General features: G+C 47.5%; 1 protein-coding gene across 1 annotated transcript; it reads left to right on the top strand.

Moving 5' to 3' along the window:
• Positions 1–276: 276 nt before the first annotated feature.
• Positions 277–12,322, top strand: LOC121085747 (secreted Ly-6/uPAR-related protein 1-like). Its single transcript, XM_040588716.1, has 3 exons — positions 277–632; positions 3,879–3,998; positions 5,285–12,322. The coding sequence occupies exons 1-3, from the start codon at positions 581–583 to the stop codon at positions 5,494–5,496; spliced, it is 384 nt and encodes a 127-aa protein (XP_040444650.1). The 5' UTR covers positions 277–580; the 3' UTR covers positions 5,497–12,322.
• Positions 12,323–18,436: the final 6,114 nt, after the last annotated feature.

The following is an 18,436-nucleotide window of genomic DNA, read 5'->3' as shown; positions in this document are numbered from 1 at the left end:
AAACTGAACTTGCCTTTGCACTGGATTTAGGAAAATATACATGCTTTGGGCAAACCCAGCCACACCAGCTTCCTGCCCTCCAGCTCCGAGAGCAGTAGGCACGAAAACACGGCACAGGCTTTGGTGAGACTGAGCCAACATGTGTGGAAGTCCAGCCTGCTGCCGTTTGCATCTTAACTCTTGTTGCCCAATGCAGCACGCATGACACAGCCCAGCTGTCAGCTCACAGAGCCAGACTGGAAGGAACAAACATACCTTGTCACATTCCCCATCCAAGCACTGGCATGGGGCCACCTCTTGCAGAGCAAGCCGTGTTTTTCCTTTTCCATGGGACCAGCCGCAGGACATAAACCTGAAGAAGAGCCAATGTATGCAGGAGTCTTCTCATTGTGGTGACGTCACCTCCTCAAGGAACTTGTTCCTCCATAAATCCCAATCCGGACTGGGGCTGAGTTCTTCCCTGATCACCCTGAGGGAATCCGCCCACAGGATCAGCAGGAGGTGGAGGGTGGGAAAACATATAAAGGTCCCCGGGAGCAGCTCTCCTTTACTGCCCTGACTGCACGGATCTGCTTCCAGCATGAAGACACTTCTGGTTGGGCTGCTGCTTGGCCTGGCATACATGGAGTCGGGTAAGACTGCTACATTCCCCAGGGACCACCTGGGAAATGCCTGGGAGGGGAGGGGGAAGGCGTCAATGCAGAAAGACCTGATAATCCCCAGGTAGGGAAAATAATGCCTTCATGTATTTAAGAAGGTCATGGGAGAGGGTGAATGGGAAAGGGGATATGCACTCTAGTGGGCAGAGACTTAACGCCTCATGGAGAGCGCATCATTTGGATGCATAGGTTGCCACCTGTCACCCGACCCTGTTCAGATCATACCGTGGGATGGAGGGGACTGGCACACTGCTTGGTAAGCCTAAGGTGTGAATGACAGCCACATGGCACAGGGCAGTACAAGTTTTTAAGCTGCCGATGTGTCCCCTCAGGATGGGATGGGTTATGTTCATCCTGAGATCCTGCCATCCCTAAAACCTCCCAGCTGGCTGCTGGAAGCTCTGAAAACCAGAGTGTGAGGCTTCAGTATAGGTATGAGTGAGGATATGAGAAATAACTCCAATGATTTTGGAAAGGTTCATTGAACCAGCAGCTCCAGTGTTTTCACTGATTTCTAGAGTTTAGGATATAGGCAGAGACAGGCAGTTCTCCTGAGTCTGTTTACATTTGGTCTCAGGTCTGGGTCTTGGGCAAGCTGGCAGCTGGCTCTGCTCATAGCTATGTTCTTACTTTGTCTATCTGTGACCCACTGCAAATACATCCTTGGCCTGGAACAGAGTCATCCTTGGGGTGACACCAACCCAGTGGGTATTAACCAGTGGCCCATGGGCCCTAGAGATCCCCAGGCTCCTCTCATGGGACTCTGAAAGATCTCAGAGGAAAGGCAGCCAGGACAGGGGTTGAACATCTCCATCTGGGGAGATAGCTGGGGAGGGGCTGGAGGCATGGCTACATGGAGATCATTCAAAGGTTTGCAAGTAGAAGAAGGCTGAAAGTCATACACCTTGCAATTGTCTGTGCATGGTAGTTTTCTTCAGGCTGCATTATTTTTTAAATCCCGCTACCCTCATTACTCCTTCCACCTGTCTCTAAAGCAGATCCAACTGTCTGCTGAAGGACATGCTCTGGGTCACATCCACGACAGGGCTGAACCCAGACAGGTGTTTTTATAAACCAGGACTGTTATACAGCTACCACATTTTTTTTACATTTCAGTACCTGCTGGTTTTTGTTTGGGTTTGTTGGTTTTTTTTTTCATTTCTTTCAACATATTTCACAGGTGGAGTATTACGTGCTTCTTATCCTCTTTCTGGGTCTAGTCCTGTCCTGGATTTATTGGGATTGCTGAGGAACTGACGGAGCAGGTTTCTACCCACAGGCCTCAGAGCACTTTGTGGAAACAGAGAGGCAACACCATCTTTTGCTTTATAGCTGAGAATAGGGCAGAAATGACTTTTCTGGGATGATCTAGTGCGAGGCAACTAGTCCAGGCACACTTCTTGCAGCTGAGGAATATGTCTGTGACCATCCGTCTTCCAGAGGTTTAATATCAAGGAGTAGAAAGTACTGTTGGACAGAGATGAATGGTGAATTATTGGCCTCAGATCAGGACACAGCACTGTCCTTTATGTTCAGTTCTTCTGCTCTCATCCTTATGATTTTGGGGTTTCCTCTTCCACTGAACCCTTCCTACAAAACAAGTGTCCACTGAGTGCCCCACACAGAGTCGGTGAAAGATAAAGGGGCTGAGGATTATCTTCTTTAAACCTGCTCTTAACTGGAAGTAACTCCCCCAGAGCCCATGGCACTGCCCTGCTCACCCATGAGAACGGTGAGGAAACACTCAACCCAAAGGCTGCAGATCAGTTTCTCAGATGCTTTAAGTTATCACTGCTCCATCACTTAGGGACATGATCTACTGGTGGACTTGGCAGTGCTAGGTTAACAATTGGACTCGATGTTCTTAAAGGTCTTTTCTAATCTAAACAAAACTATGATTCTATGATCCACATATTGCCCAGTCCTACACACTCACAGACATCCATATACTTGTCAGGTTGACAATGTTGCATTTTCTTTCTCAGTGGGCACTACATGTTAAAGTATAGAACAGCTTCTCATGGGCCATTTGGAAGGGTTCTACCAAAGTCCTCAGCTCGGGTAAACGGGAGCGGCTTCCCTGCACCTGTTCACAAAGGATATGGCCACAAGAACACCATCACTGCTCACATTAAAAAGTCCTTCCTACCTCCGCAAAGACCACAAAGAAAGTTTTTACACCCTGTAGGCTCTATTTCACAGCTGGATTTTCCAAAGGAGGTGCTAAGAGAAGCAGATGCCCTGAAAACACTTTCTGGAGTCAGGTGTTCGAACAACTGCCTTCAGAAATGTTTATCCTTATCATAAAGTCCCAGGGGTTCCTCTCTGACAGCAGATGCTGCAGAACTGTAAGAAAACCTTGTTTCTCTGCAATATTGCCAATAGATGGCAGTGGATGCATTTGGGTGGTGCTTCAGCTGCTGTGCTGGTAGAAGGCAGGTACGCCAGAAAATACTCAACTTAGGCTGGTTTCTGTCATCAAGCCACACCAGCACGACTCCGGAGAAACGCACGCTCGGTATCTGCCTGCTGCGGTCGGACAGGTCTCATCCAGAGACTTTTGAGCAACTGCTGTGATCAATGCTTGCATATGTAAAGGCGTCCTTCCGTAGGCAGGCAGCCAGCAAGAGGTTTCTAGCATCATCTCTTTTAAGAAGCAGCAGTAGCCCCTGATGAAAGTGCTTTTTAGGCCACAGTCAGCCCTTAGAATCTCTGATACAACTCTGAAATTTAAATTCTGCTCTTAGTTGCTAGGTTCTGCAGAAATCCCTCTAAACAAGCGCAACGGAGCCGTCACTGTGGGTGGAGGGACGGGGGGAACTGCCAGTCTTTCAGTGGTAGTGAATGCTGCTCTCAACAGAAGGAGATATTTTGCTCTGTGTTACAGCATTTCTTGCAGAGGATGCAAAGTTCCCATCAACGCTGCTCAAACAATAGATGTCTCTAAACCCTTGCTGGTTTGGGGCTGCTGAGCCCCCAAGGTAGTGATCACACTCAACGCCTGCAACACCATCCCTGTCCTTTTGTGCTGGGGTTTGGTCTTTCCCTCCAACATATCCAAGCTTGCCATTGCCTCCAGACATGCTTACTTTCTGAGACTGCATCTTGATCAAGGGGGGGATGAAGCACTGACCATCACATAGTCCCCACCACAGAGCAGAGAAGCCGTTTGTCTTCGCTGCTGTGACCACCTCAAACTCATTCTGTTCCCCTCTGCAGCCCAGTCCTTACGATGTTACACGTGCAAGGAACCAACGGACATTGCTAAGTGCAGAACAGCCACCCAGTGCCCCCCGAAAGCCACTGTGTGCACAACAACGCTGCACTCCGTAGACTCAGGTAAGTTTCATTGATTGCTGTGAATGCTCATGGGGAGAGATTGTAGAATCACAGAATGGTTTGGGTCAGAAGGGACCTTAAAGATCACCTAGTTCCAACACTCCTGCCATGGGCAGGGACATCTTCCACTAGAGCACCTTGCTTAAAGCCCCATCCAACCTGACCTTGAACACTTCCAAGGAGGGGACATCCTCTGGGCAACCTGTTCCAGTGTCTCAGCACCCTCACCGTAAAGAATTTCTTCCTAATATCCAATTAAAATCTCCCCTTTTTCAGTTTAAAACCATTATTTCTCATTGTCTCACTACATGCCCTTTTACAGAGTCCCACCCTATCTTTCCTGTAGGCCCCCTTTAAATACTAGAAGGCTGCTATAAGGTCTCCCTGGACCCTTCTCTTCGCCAGGCTGAACAACCCCAACTCTCTCAGCCTGTCCTCACAGGAGAGGTGCTCCAGCCTTCTTATCATCTTCAGGCCTCTCCTTTGGACCTGTTCCAACAGGTCCATGTCTTTCTTCTACTGTGGACTCCGGAGCTGGATGCAGTGCTCCTGGTGGAGTCTCATGAGAGCAGAGGGACAGAATCACATTCCTCAACTTAACAGCCATGCTTCCCTCTCCCTCTCCCAGTCACAACTAGTATTGTCCTTTAACTTCTCTATAAGAATTCAGGTGAAGTTATCCAATTGCAGGGTAGGAAGGAGAGAAATCAATCCGATTCAGAGCCTCATAGTGAAGTATACAGGACTTACTCTGCTTACTCTGTTTTGCCTTTCCTATCCCTAAGTCCTTGTGGACCCTGGACTTACAGATGTGTGCAAACACACTGCAGAAACTCAGGGGCTCTGTCCTTGTTTGTAGACCCTTCCACCTAACAAACACCATCTCACCAGTGACCATGCCAGCATTACAGCAGTGCTTCTTTACACTGCCACCTTCCATGCAGAGCCATTGCAGGAGCAACTCACCTGAACAAAATAGACAGGGACTTGTGACTTGCCCTTGTCCCTTGGCCGTGCTAGAATAAATCTGGAAGGAGCAGGAGGGGGAGAGCAGGTCACCAGGGAGAACTGGCAGGCATGTTCCTACAAAGAGTAATCTGGATTACAGGCATCCGTGGATTAGAGATGTTCAACAATTTATTTGCCTTTATTTACCTATAAACACTTTACTTTTAGTTCCCCTCTATTGTACAAAGCCAGCGTTTCTCAATGCCAGATGTCTGCACTTTCCTTTACCATTTCTTTCTGTCTAATCCTTCTCCCCCTCTCCAATCTGCCTGTTTCAGGTTACCCCTTTTTTGGCAACATCACCGTGACCAGAAGCTGTGAGGTGGAGTGCATCTCCTATGATGGGATAGGAGCAACCAGACCCAAGTCATGCTGCTACACTGATCTCTGCACTGATGACACCAGGAGCAGCGATGGGGTGCGAAGCAGCTCTGCAGCACTGGGTCTGACAGCCATGGTCATTGGCACGCTCCTTCAGAGTGCTCTGTAACATCACAAGTGCCCACACTCCAGCCAAAACACCCCAACTCCTCTCTCCGACAAGCTGCCTCCTGAACTCTCAGGTGCCTTGGGAATAATCTTCTTCACTGATGTGTGGCTACACTCATCTTCAGTCCTATCAAGTGGATTCAAACCATGAGTTTGGGCACCTGGACCTAAAACCCTCAAATTTCCAGTTTCCAGCTGCTAAGCAGAACATTCCTCACCTTCAGCCGCTTCTGGTCCTCAGGATCCGCATCTCCCGCTGCAGCTTTCCTCTGTGGGGAGCAGTAGTGGATGAAGCACTGCAGCTCTGTGCAGCAAGAGGGACTGGGCAGTGCCATCAAGGCTGGTGTTCTAGCATCATCCTCAGCGAGAGCACCGGGTTCTACACATGCTGAACATAGACAGTACTTTTTTTCACAGGCGTCCCCCAGCTCTCATACAACCTGTGCCTTTGTGCCTCTGTTAAACCTCTGTGTACAACCCCCCAAAAATCCTCCAATCCTCCACCAGGAGCTTGGCTTATTTTTTTTCCATTTTTGCTGCAATTTCCTGAGTCAGAGCATCAGGTGGATATTGGTCCCCACTTACTACCTGCCCAGCAGAGTGTGGCTTGCAGTTGCAGAAAGCTGGCACTTAATTCTGTCTAGAATAAGCTATGGAATGAGTTCAGAAGGGCTCAGTCTTCATGTGTTGAGATGGGATGTATTTCTGGAAAGCTCAAAATGCCCTGGACTAACAGGCCAGGGCAGGTTAGACCTGCAAAAGCAAATTTGGGAGTTTGGCTAGACAAAACCCTTAGCAGCCCTTTGCCTGAGCTTGGGTTGCAATCAGAGCTGCTGGATTTCCCTTCCCAGATGTTTTACAGATCATTTCAAGCGACTTCTGTTACTCTGCCCTCCCCCATCCCTTCACAGCAGGGACCACAGGAAAGGCAAAGTAATGACTATCCCAGACCCTCAGCTCTGGGAAAAGCCAACAGCTTTACTCACACTGGTTAGCAGCACTACAGGGTCCCAGCTGGGGATTTGCTCCATTTTCCCTTGGAGCAGCAGTAAGATTCATTTTGATGCCCTGTCTGCTGTAAACCCAGATGGATTGGAAGCAGATAGAGATGAGCCGGGTGTGCCCAGCTGACAGCCCTCTCCGGTGGTGGGGGAAAGCCAAGGAACTTGCCGTTTGCTCTGTTCCTACCGCCAGGGCTCATCCAGGGGAGCAGGAGGCAACCTCCAAGAGCGAGGGTGGAGTGGAGCATGGGTACATCCTGTGAACCATCCTTGTGTGTTCATGCCATCCCTGTAACCCCCTCTGTGGCTAAGTTTGGTTTTCTCTATTTTTTTCCCCATTTTTCATTCTGTTTCTGTGAGACACAAACCAGAAAACCAAAGGAATAAGCAGGGGGGCTCTTCTTCTTCATTGCACAGAGGTAATTGTTTCTCAAGGTCTGCTTCAGTACCATTTGCAAGAAAACTTTAACAAGGCACTGTATTCCTTGGCAGAGGGCCCAGCACAAGCCTGGGGCTCAGGAGGATGGTGAGCCCCTTTGTTCTGGAAGGGAAATGCTCTGTGCTTCACTAAAACAGTGACAGCTTCCCTGAAACACCCTTGCAATACTGAGGCTGGGGTGGGGGGGTGGGGGTGGCAGGGGGTGGGGTGGGGGATGTCGTTGAGCAAATAATGATCAGGATTTACTCAAATGCTGATACTACACCCACTCTTGCAGACACAGAGCACCAGCATCCACTTCCTACTCATCTGTTCTCTGTTTCCCTGCTTCCAAAACAGTCTGACATGTCAGGCCAGAAGCAAACAACCATCATTGCCATCCTTAGATCCAGATCCCCTTTTCTATTCTGGGTTCAAGCTCCAGGGTAAGTCACTTTCCCCAGTTGCTTTTCCACACTGGCTGCAGAGTCCTGTGCTGCGTTAACGGGGACTGAACTTCACTCCATGTGTTGTACATGCAGATGGGGCAAGGTCTGAATACAGAGGGACTGGGATGGTGAGGGTTCCCTTCTGGGTGAGAATCTGGCAAATAAAGCTGGATCCTCTGGTTTTCAACCTGCAGCATCTTTCTTGTGTGCTCAGCCTTCACCCAGAGAAGAAGGACCATGGGGCAGCACAGGCTGCAGGAAGGTCATGTCTCTGGCTGGTTATGCAGCTGCCAAACTGCGCTGTGCCAGAGAGAGGAAAAGCTACAGAAAGGGATAAGTAAGGGAGTACAAAAAATACTCTTTGGAAGGGATAGATTTAAAGCTGTCCCTGCTGGAAGAGGATCGGGAGAAGAGTGGCAGCAGGGTAAAGTACTGTCCAGTGGACAGGAGGCTCATTTGGAGAATGCACAGGGCGAACTGGAGGTTTTCCTGGTTCAGCTCCTCCTGCAGCAGGCAAAGAGAACTGAGCTCAGCACTGCAAAGCAAGCAGGCAGCCAGGAGCAGCCACTGGGGACCTGCTCTGCACTGCAAAGATGCTGCGGATGGGAACCACTGGCCTCCTTGTGTCACTGGTGCTGGCTGTGAGCATCCTGTATCACACTGTGCTGCACATCTCCTGTCACCTGGGACTTGTCTGTTAATGGCTCCATTGCCAGAGCAGTGAGCTTCTATTGTAGCCAAACCAGAGTCAAAGGCAGGATTTAGCTTCAAAGCACTTGCAATATGTTCCTAGATTAAGCCAAGTGAAAAGCCCTTCACACAGAGTGTCAGGGATACAAAATGTCCTTTGCATTAATATTCATCTGTTCACACAGTGTTAGCCATAAGCCACAGGCTGAACAGTTGTCACTGGGAGCCCTTGTGAAGTCTGATTTGCTGCTGCTTTAGTTACTGCTTTTATTTATTCTTCCTATTTAGCCCCTAGGAGTCAAACCCAACAAGCACTAGTGCCCCAGCAAATGCAGGACGCTGCCAGGGGACTCAAAGGAGTTGGCAGACTTTTGCGTCACTGGGTCAAGTGGACATATGGAGAGGCAAGTTTAAATATAGGCTGAATAAAATAGAACAGAGAAAGATGTGTCTCCAAAGGGCCATAAAAAACTTGCAGCCTCTCAGCCCTGTGAGATAAGGCTTCACAGCAGGTGGCATCCAATGCTGCTGTTGCTGTATTGAAGGATTTTACCTGCCCCTCTGGGGGCTTGTTCTTCCCAGCAGTCATTCCATGCATGTCCAGAGACGTGAGAGCACTCCTTGCTGCCTTATGCTTTATCTGGCCAAGGAGTTGCCTTTTACATCACCTTCCAGCTGTTCTGCAAATGTAGGGCAGCCCTACAGATGTGCAGCCCTGATCTGCATCACCTGCTTTCAGCTGCAAATCTGCAAATACTTTTGTCTGTCTAGAAATTAAAGAGTAAAACACACCAGAGACTAAATTTTCAGGGAGGTGTTTGGAGACCCGTATTGGTGAGGATATTCAAACTGGTGAGCCCTGTTGAGTGCTACCTCCAGCCAACCATCAGGGTGATGTGTCTGCCTTGAATGGCCTTTTCTCTTGGGCTCCACATGTCTTGAAGGTGGAGTCGACATTTCAAAAGCTAGTTTCTCCTCTGGAAACACAGTATACACCCTGCCTTGGCTTGGGCTGGATCAGGACCCAGGTTCAATCCTGCTGTTTTGACTTGGGCACAATTGCCACAAAAGCATAACGGGTGCCGTGGGAGAGCAAAGCTACACAAACAGCATGATTCACACTTAGGGGAACAGAGTTTCCAGCAGGGATCATTTGCAGTTGCTTTCCACAGCAGGACACTGGTCACATCATGTGTAGCCATGAGTGGTGGTAGTTATCCTGGCATGCCCTGATTGCAGGCTGGCTCAAGATGCAAGGTGGAAAACACCAGGAAGTGTTTTGCTGCTTGATTCTTGTTAATTTTTTTTTCTTCTTTGAGAGGGCAAGGAGGGGGGGAAAACCATACAGCCCACTTGGAAGGTGCGTTAATCCAGGTGGACATGAAAGAAAAAGAGATAAGGACAGAAATTATTGCAGAACTTCAAGAGAATAAAAAAAGAAAGGGGTATTTTTGCAGTCCAGGCATTTCATGTAAAACAGAGCTCTGATGTAATCAAATACAGAAAGAACTTGTAGTTCTTGCTAAAAATACCTATCTAGAATATAAATATACATTACCATGTAGCTGCAAGGCTTATGGAGATATCTGCCAGAGTCTTATATTTACAGATAGGGATTTAAATGTTTAATACTGCACATTCAAAAGAAAGTCACTTCATCTGAAGTAGTTATTAATTATAAAATGCACTAGGCAGGATTGAAGTGCAGCAGGAGTGATATCATTTTCAATATCACTCCCAAATTATTTCTCATCTAAAACCTATCATGTGCACTTTTTTTCCTTCTTGAAATAGATCTGTTTTTCCACATTAGGCCTTGGATGACTTGGAACGGCTGCCTCTGACATGCCAGCACATCCTCTCTCAGATATCTTCATTGCTTTCTTGCACAACTCTCACATCCCTAATTCCAGAGGGACATGAGTCCAAAGCCTCTTTATTCAGTATGGCCCCAGATCTGAGAACAAGGCAAATCCCCTAAAAATAGGTGAAAGGAAATTTAGGGTGCCTGAAGCAGATATGTTGAGGGAGCAGGGAGGCAAACAGCATGGTGGTTGGTATCTCAATTTAGCAAAGTCATTGCAGGTCACTTGAACTCGAGAGGGATGCTCAGCGTATTGTGAAAGAATGGGACAGATGGACTGCATACCTTCATCCCCATTCCCTAAGGCTCCACTCTATAGTTTGTCATGAGGTTTTAAAAAAACCAAGGTGTGTCAATTAATCATTCTGTGCCCTGTCTGAGGCTGGTCTGGATCTTGATCTCCTTCCCCCACTCAACCCTTATTAAACAGACAAGAATTGTCACACATCGGTACCTCCAGGCACAGTCCTGCATTGCATCTTTAGTGTTGAATGAGCTTTAAGTTTCTGAATACATTTAGTAAATATGGCTAAGGCTATTGTGCCTTGAGGTGAACCAAATTTGCACTAATCCCTTGTGGGCATATTGCTGAAATCCATGCAGATCCACCATGTTAAAGACAACCGAAAGCCATATCATATGAAATCCGTGAATCAGAGTCCAAAACATCTAACCCAGTCATCTGAACAAGATCAGTACAGGCTCCCTTTGGCCAGCAGGTCTCTGAATACAAGGGGAGAAGATGCTTTTCAAGCCTTCAGGCCATTCCTCCCCATTGCAAGGGCAATTTAATGTGCCCTCAGCTACATCAGTGATGGCACACCAGTACGGAAGCATTGTCCGACTCTTGTTTCAACACACATCCTTGCTCTGGACTCACCATTGTTTGGACCAGTAGAGTTCATTCCTGTCTTGTTAACAGCTATAATGGGGCGGGTATGAACCTCTCTTCATCTCCTTGCAAAAGAAATTGCTTTTGCTCAATAATCTGGGAATAAGATACAGAAGCCTGCCTGGAAAAGGAGACTGAGTGATGTCAAGGTGCTCATGTTGGTGCCTTTGCTTCTGCAGTACCTTTGGACTTGCAAGGAGCAGGGTGAGGAGCACGCTGATGCCTGGGAGAAGTTTTTCACCTCCTTTGAGCTCTGCTGCTAGGCACACACCTTTGCTGCTTGGCTGGTTCCCCAGGCAAGGCACAAACACAGGCTGAGGCACAATGATTTTCCACTTGCCTATGCGAAATCCCAGGGGTGGGTGGCACTTTGCCAGTCGAAACCCTCCTCCGGGCAGTGGCAGGATTTCAGCGTGTGGCTGTGAGGCAGCAGTGATGGGAGATGTTTGCAGAAGGCTGTGCCACCGCTCCCAGTGAGGAGCACCAACCCACAGTGGGCAGTGGTGTTCCCAGTGGCACCAGGACACTCTCAACATGAGCTGATGTGAGTGGCAAAACAACTAAGCCTCATTAACAAATAGCTCTTCGTCATGGATGCTCTGAAGCCTTAGAAAGGGCTGAGTGTCTTCAGTCCCAGCGGAGGCTTCAGTAGAGTCTCTTCCACCTGAATATCTGTTTTCCTGAAACCCACAGGGGCTTCACAAACTCTTCCCATGCAACGAATTCAAACCAGCAGCTGTATGCTGTTACCTGTGCATGCACAAATTTGTGATCAGATGGGCCATGTTCTTGTAAAGCTGGGCCAAAAACAAGCCAGAATTTGTTTTTAATCTTTCCTGGCTGCTGCCAGTCTCCTGGCTCTTGGGAGAGGGGACACAGGGGAAGTGGTGTGTTTAGTGTCATGACAGCTGTCACTGTGTTTTGGGGATAACGTCCAAACCTGAAAAAGAAACAAACACCCAGGAGACAGTGACAGACTCTGACACATATACAGCAGAGGAGAAAAGCTGTCCTGGCGAGGAGGAGTAGTTAATAGCAAGACATCTGGCTTCTGCCCCAGAAAATAAGGGGTTTTAAACAAACTGCTATCAATCACCAGCATGGCCAGCTTGGGAAAGGGGTGTCATTTATATTTGCCTTCAGGGAATGCAACTAGGAGATTATTTTCTTTTACCTTCTGGTTATCTCAGATCATGGTAGGATTTTCTGCAAGCTTACATTTTTGTGCCAGCTCTGTGCAAAGATGTCACGGGTGGGTTAGGGTTGCTCATGCATACGAAGCCAGTCTAGGTGCCTCAAGGGGCTTTTACTGCTAATCTCAATGAGCACATGCAAAGGGTCTCCTCAGCTTATAAGACTCAACCCTTATCATTACTTCTTATCACTTCTTTAAAGAGAAAAAATTGTCTGATGTATATGCATCTTTGTGGCTCTGCTGGTAGGATGCTGTTCCAGACCCTCACTGTTGTAATGGTCAGAAAGCACATTTATAATAAAATATTTCTTTTGCTTCTTCCTGCTCTGAGATGGTATTTCTATGGGCATTTGGTCCTGTCAGATGTTTTGTCAAGCTAAACAAGCCAGCCTGTTCTGGTCTGCTCTTGGAAAATTAGCTCTCCAAGCACAATAATTTTCAATATTTGTGACTGTGTCACCTTCAAGTCATGGTTACCAGGGGCGATCCAAGCTATGTGCAAGATCTCATGAGCTAGAAGGCCATCACAGAAAGGATCCTCAGAGGATCTGTTGTTTCAACAGTGTCCTGGGCCAGGGCTGGGTTGAATAAAGGAGCTGAGAGGTGTTTTATTCAGGCTGATCTGCGATATTACCCCTTTATGAAAGCAGTTCATGAATCCTTATCCAGTGGAAAAACACAGATGAGAGCCTTATTGGAGTCCTCTTGCTGTGCCAGTTTTCCTGAATGAGGAAGAAAAAGCAAGTGTTTTTCATCAAATGGGAAATAGGGATGAGCAAGCATTTCTGTCACCTAACCAGGGCACATGTGCGAGAACCTGCCCTCCCACTGGCAGTTCAGGGATGCATGCACAGGTCTGAGCTTCAGCTTTTAGGGTCCCTTTTGAAAATCCTCTCAAACTCACTAGAAAAAAGTTGGGGTTGGCAGACATGTAACACTTTTTTCATGTGTAATAAAACGCAATTGCTGACAGGCTGCTGCTTCAACAAGCCACAAGGTCTGTGGGAAAGAAATATGAAGTGTGTGCAGTCAAGCACTAACTTTCTGAACAGGGGACAATCCTTTGGTCACACAAATGCATGTAACCCCTATAGAAAATGCTGTGCCACACAATAAATAGCAGCAAAATGTAAATGGTTCTTCATACATTGAGTTTGCCTTTTTTTTTTTTTTTTTTATTTTTCCCTGTAAGCATCTCAGGGGTAACAGAGGTAGGTAGCACAAAATACCATAGCATAGCATAGCATAGAATGTAATACAATATTTCAGTGAGAAGGGACCTACAATGATCATCTAGTCCAACTGCCTGACCACTTCAGGACCAACCAAAAGTTAAAGCGTATTATTAAGGGCATTGTCTAAACACTTCTTAAACAGTGATAGTCATGGGGCATTGACCACCTCTCTAGGAAGACTGTTCCAGTGTTTGACCACCCTCTCTGTAAAGAAATGCTTCCTAATCTCAAGTCTAAGCTGAGGTCTTCAGCTGCCCTTACTTTTATCCAGACACTCTTTACTCAACTTGCCCTGGCCCCATGGATGTTTCTGTGCAGCCCACCAACATGTAGAGCTCAATCATCCTCCACCCCACCAGCAGATATCTGGGTTCCCCACCCTGCAGTGCTTAGGGGAGGACAAGGATTTTCTCTTCAAGCTGAGAAGTCACAGAGACCTAAGCCAGGGTGTTAGGATCCATCCCACAAAAGGCACAGCCATCTCCCAACCTCTGAACCATGGTGCCAGTGGTGTTTGGGCTAGGAGAAATGGGGGGTGGCTGTGTTTTTTGGAAAGGTGATGGCAGCAGGAGCACATGCCTGTAAGACTCTGCACATGGGTGGATGGATGTGCCTGTGTTATCGTTCCTCCCTAGTTGCTCAGTAACCTCACTTGTTTACTTTGGCATGATCTTCACAGCCCTGGAGGCCAAGGGAGAGTTAATGGGGTTTATGTATCCTGTAATCATGCAAACCTTGAAATAACATGCGACAACATGATTGGTTTATTAAGCAAGATTAGGTGCATCTAAGATTAATAAGGCTTTTGGGAATCTGTTGTTGGGCACCAGCTAGCTTTCAAGCCCTACCTGCAACCCCCTAGAAGTTTGCAGCTGATTGTCTCCAAGTGATTGCAGGGATCTATGTCTCCAAGATCCTCATGCTTCGTTTCTGGGTAGAAGAAGTGACATAGTCACCTCCTCCCAGCCCCAGCACTCAGGTACAAAGAGACCCAGGAAATGTCTCTGCCATGCCTATCCCGCTGTAGAAGAAGATCTGGTTAGAGAACATCTAAGGAACCTGAAGGTGCGCAACTCCATGGGACCTGATAAGATGCATCCACGGGTCCTGAGGGAAATGGCAGATTAAGTGGTTAGGCCACTATCCATCATATTTGGGAAGTTGTGGCAGACTGGTGAAGTTCCCACTGACTGGAAAAGGAGAAATATAAACCTCTTTTTCAAAAAGGGGAAAAAAGGAAGACCTGGGGAACTACAGGTCAGCCAGTGTCACCTCAGTGCCCAGCAAGATCATGGAGTGGATCTTCCTTGAAAGTGTGCTAAGGCACATGGAAAATAAAGAGGTGATTGGTGACAGCCAGCATGGCTTCACTAAGGGCAGGTTCTGCCTGACAAAATTGGTGGCCTTCTATGATAGCATTGGCAGATGAGGGAAGAGTGACTCATGTCATCCACCTGGACTTGTGCAAAGCATTTGACACTGTCCTGCATGGCATCTTTGTCTCTTAATTGGAGACACATGGATTTGATAGATGGACCACCTGGTGGATAAGGGATTGGCTGGATGGTCACACTCACAGAGTTGCTGTCAACAGCTCAGTGTCCAAGTGGAGACCGGTGATGAGTGGTGTTCCTCAGGGGTTGGTATTGAGACTGGTGCTGTTCAACATCTTTGTAGGTGATGTGGACAGTGGGATTGAGTGCACCCTCACCAAGTTTGCTGATGACACCAATATGTGTGGTGCAGTTAACATGCTGGAAGGAAGGGATGCCATCCAAAGGGATCTTGACAGGCCTGAGAGGTGTGCCTGTGCAAACTTTGTGAAGTTCAGGAAGGCCAAGTGCAAGGTCCTGCACCTGGGTTAGGACAGTTCTAAGCACAAATACAGGCTGGGCAGAGAATGGATTGAGAACAACCCTGAGGAGAAAGATTTGGAGGTGTTGGTTGACAAAAAGCTCAACGTGACCCATCAATGTGCGCCTGCAGCCCAGAAAGCCAAACAAACCTTGAGCTGTGTCAAAAGCAGCATGGCCAGCAGGTCAAAGGAGGTGATTCTCACCATTTACTCTGCCTTTGTGAGAACCCTCCTTGGAGTACTGCATCCAGTTCTGGTGCCCTCAACATAAGAAGGAGATGGACCTGTTGGAGCAAGCCCAGAGGTGGGCCACGATGGTAAGCAGAGGGCTGGAGCACCTCTGCTATGAAGACAGGCTGAGAGAGTTGGGGTTGTTCAGCCTGGAGAAGAGAAGGCTCCAGAGACACCTTATAGTGGTCTTCCAGTACCTAAAGAGGCCTACGAGAAAGCTGGAGAGGGACTTTTTACAGGCCCATGTAGTGATAAGACAAGGAGGAATTGTTTTAAACTGAAAAAGGGGAGATTTAGATTAGATATTAGGAAGAAATTATCTACTGTGAGGGCACTGAGGCACTGGACCAGGTTGCCCAGAGAAGTTGTGTGCACCCCCTTCTTGGAAGTCTTCAGGGCCTGGTTGGATGGGCCTTTAAGCAAAGTGGTCTAGTTGAAGATGTTCCTGCCCATGGCAGGAATGTTGGAACTAGGTGATCTCCAAGGTCCCTTCCAACCCAAACCATTCTAGGATGTTATGATTCTATGTCCTGGGTGCACCCAGTTCCAAGGGACTGACTGTGCCCCAAGGATCCGTGAGATAAAGTTGCTGCACGGGCTGCACTAACCCTGTCTGCAGACCAGGGAGGTCCAGCACAGAGTGGGATCATTTTTTTTCCTGATCACAGAAGGAGGCATAGGGCCAAACTTTTCCTGTTCCTCATTTCATAGCATCGCTTCTCTCCTTGAAACTCAAAATCTGCCCAAGCCCCAGGCCATGTCCTGCCATGAGTATAGGTCTGGAAAGATGCAGAAGAGTTAGTCACCACTGAAGTAAACAGCTTTTAAAGCAAACCAGGTCTACAGCATACCTGAGCTCTTGAAATGCAGTGCTGTTATTTCTAATGTTTTTTTAATTCCTCACGAGGTTTTATTCCACTCTATTTTTGGTACTGATATGTAGGTTTCCATTATAAATAGCTGCATATTCTAATTCAGTCTGGTAACTAGAACAAGGATGCACTGGGCATCCAGACCTTGATTTTGGGAGGGGGGGATGAAGACTGCAATACTTCCAGCCAAGCTGCAGGCTATCTGTGAGATCTTTCTCTCAGGAAAACCAGTACCTTTGCATCTGGAAAATGTCCTGCACTCCCTGGATATAAATCAAATGGAAGCACTGGTAAGGACCCATTGCCAAGCTAACACATCATAAGAAACAAGGCTTTGAAGCTCTACAGCAATTTTCCCTCTGAGGAGCTCAGAATCTGAATTTAGACACAAGGATTTCAACATCAAAGCTGGGTGATAAATATTCTTCCCATTTTATAGTCAGAGAAGCTGTGCCATAAGCCTGTGCATCCTTGTACGTGACACTTAACCAAAGCCCTTTGCAAAAATAAAAACAAAGGCTCTTTGTGGTTTGTGAGCAGTTTTAAATGACTAATTACTCCAATGAAAATCAGAAGCAGGTTGCAAACATCCCAACAAACGCAAACAGTTCTGTTTGCAAAAAATATTGTTCATCCCTAAATAAGGGAGTGCTGATGGTTCAGGGCAGCTGTGAAGGATGGCCCAGTTCCCACCCTCATCCTACTGTAGCCTGGGGAAAGTCTCTCAACCTACATAACTTTCCATGGGCTTTCGATCAGGACTTCAATCTGCACATTTCCCAGCTGTTTGTGTGGCGTAATACTGCTGCTCATGCTGCTGCCTTGGTGCTGGGGGAGAACAGATCTGTGCTCACATGAGGTCTGCTCATGTGCGAAATAACAGCAGCCAGGGAACTGGCTCCCAAACGAGGTCTGCTTTGCCCAGAGGGTTGGGCTACAGACCCCAGAGCTCCCTTCCAACCTCATCTGTATTATAATTCTAGATCTGGATCCATACTGGGGGACAAGTCCTTGCTTTCTGCTTTATCTTTCACTATACATCAGTTGCAGTCACTTACAGCTGGATATCTTTTCAAATGTCAGCAATAGTCACAATTCTCCCTCTTCAGAGGACTACAGAGCAATGGTTGTGCTGTACCCAAGTCCTTCGTAGTTTGTTCGCACAAGGAAAGGTAAAGTTGCCACAGGGAGCACAGATTTGCAAAGTGCATAACCAGTGATGGATGACACAGTCTTATCTTTTAGGGTATGAGTCATATTCACATAGCCATTAAGTGAAAGATAATTTTCTTGTTATATAATCATGGCTATTCTTCTCTGATTGAATTTGTTTTAAAAATAAGTTTTCAAAAGAGCTTCCTGGATTTTGCAAGTGTACATAACTGCTTCCCTGCCTATGCACACATGTAACCCTGCTTGCAAACTGTGACACTCACTCTGGGTACAGCTATCCAGGTTTTTTTTCCAAGAGGGTAGCACTGCTTTGCTGAAGGTGGGTCTATCCAGGCTTAAACAGAAAGTTGCATGGAGAAACACAGCAAACTAGAACAGCCCTGAATAATAAATAAGCAGTAAATGAGATGAGGTCCTGCTGTGCAACTCCTTGGACAGCAGGGAATTAGAGTGACTCTCTTCCAGAGGGGACAGCACAAGCATGCCCTGAACTTCTGACTGCAGCTCACATTGTCAGAAACAGTGAAGTGCATGTTTATGCAGAGACAAGAAGGGAAGCCTCCATGCCTCCTCCTACTGATATTGCTGAATTCCTCTGCAACCTCAGCAGGAGGTCACAAATATCTTGGCCTCCTGAAATGCTTCCTCTGAGGAAGAACTGGCAAGCACAACAGATTCATACTACTCTGAGGACTGGAAGCATGACACAGGTCCGTGCTGTTCATCCCTTTCAGAGGCAGCCTTGCCAGGTCTCAAACGTGGAGCATTCTGGCAGGGCTTTTTGCTGCCTCCCAGTTCCTTGCCTGTGCTATAGCATGCAGTCATGAAGCTGGATTTTACCTGGAGGGCTTCCAAGCGAAGCATTCACCTGCCCAGCCAACACACTCCCTTTGCTGTGCCACTGGGGAAAGGGAGATAACACAATATAGTCAGAGAAATATGTTGTGCTCTGCACACAGTGATACGGTGTTTATCGAGAGCCCTAGCTGATACCTTCTGCCCCCTGGGGAAACCTGCCTTAGCTCCAAGGCTCAGGGGAAGGGGTCTTGGGCTGGTAGCTGAAGCA

Source organism: Falco naumanni, chromosome 3 (genome assembly GCF_017639655.2).
Source record: "Falco naumanni isolate bFalNau1 chromosome 3, bFalNau1.pat, whole genome shotgun sequence".
Lineage (NCBI taxonomy): Eukaryota > Metazoa > Chordata > Aves > Falconiformes > Falconidae > Falco > Falco naumanni.
This window is presented reverse-complemented; position numbering and strand designations above follow the sequence as displayed.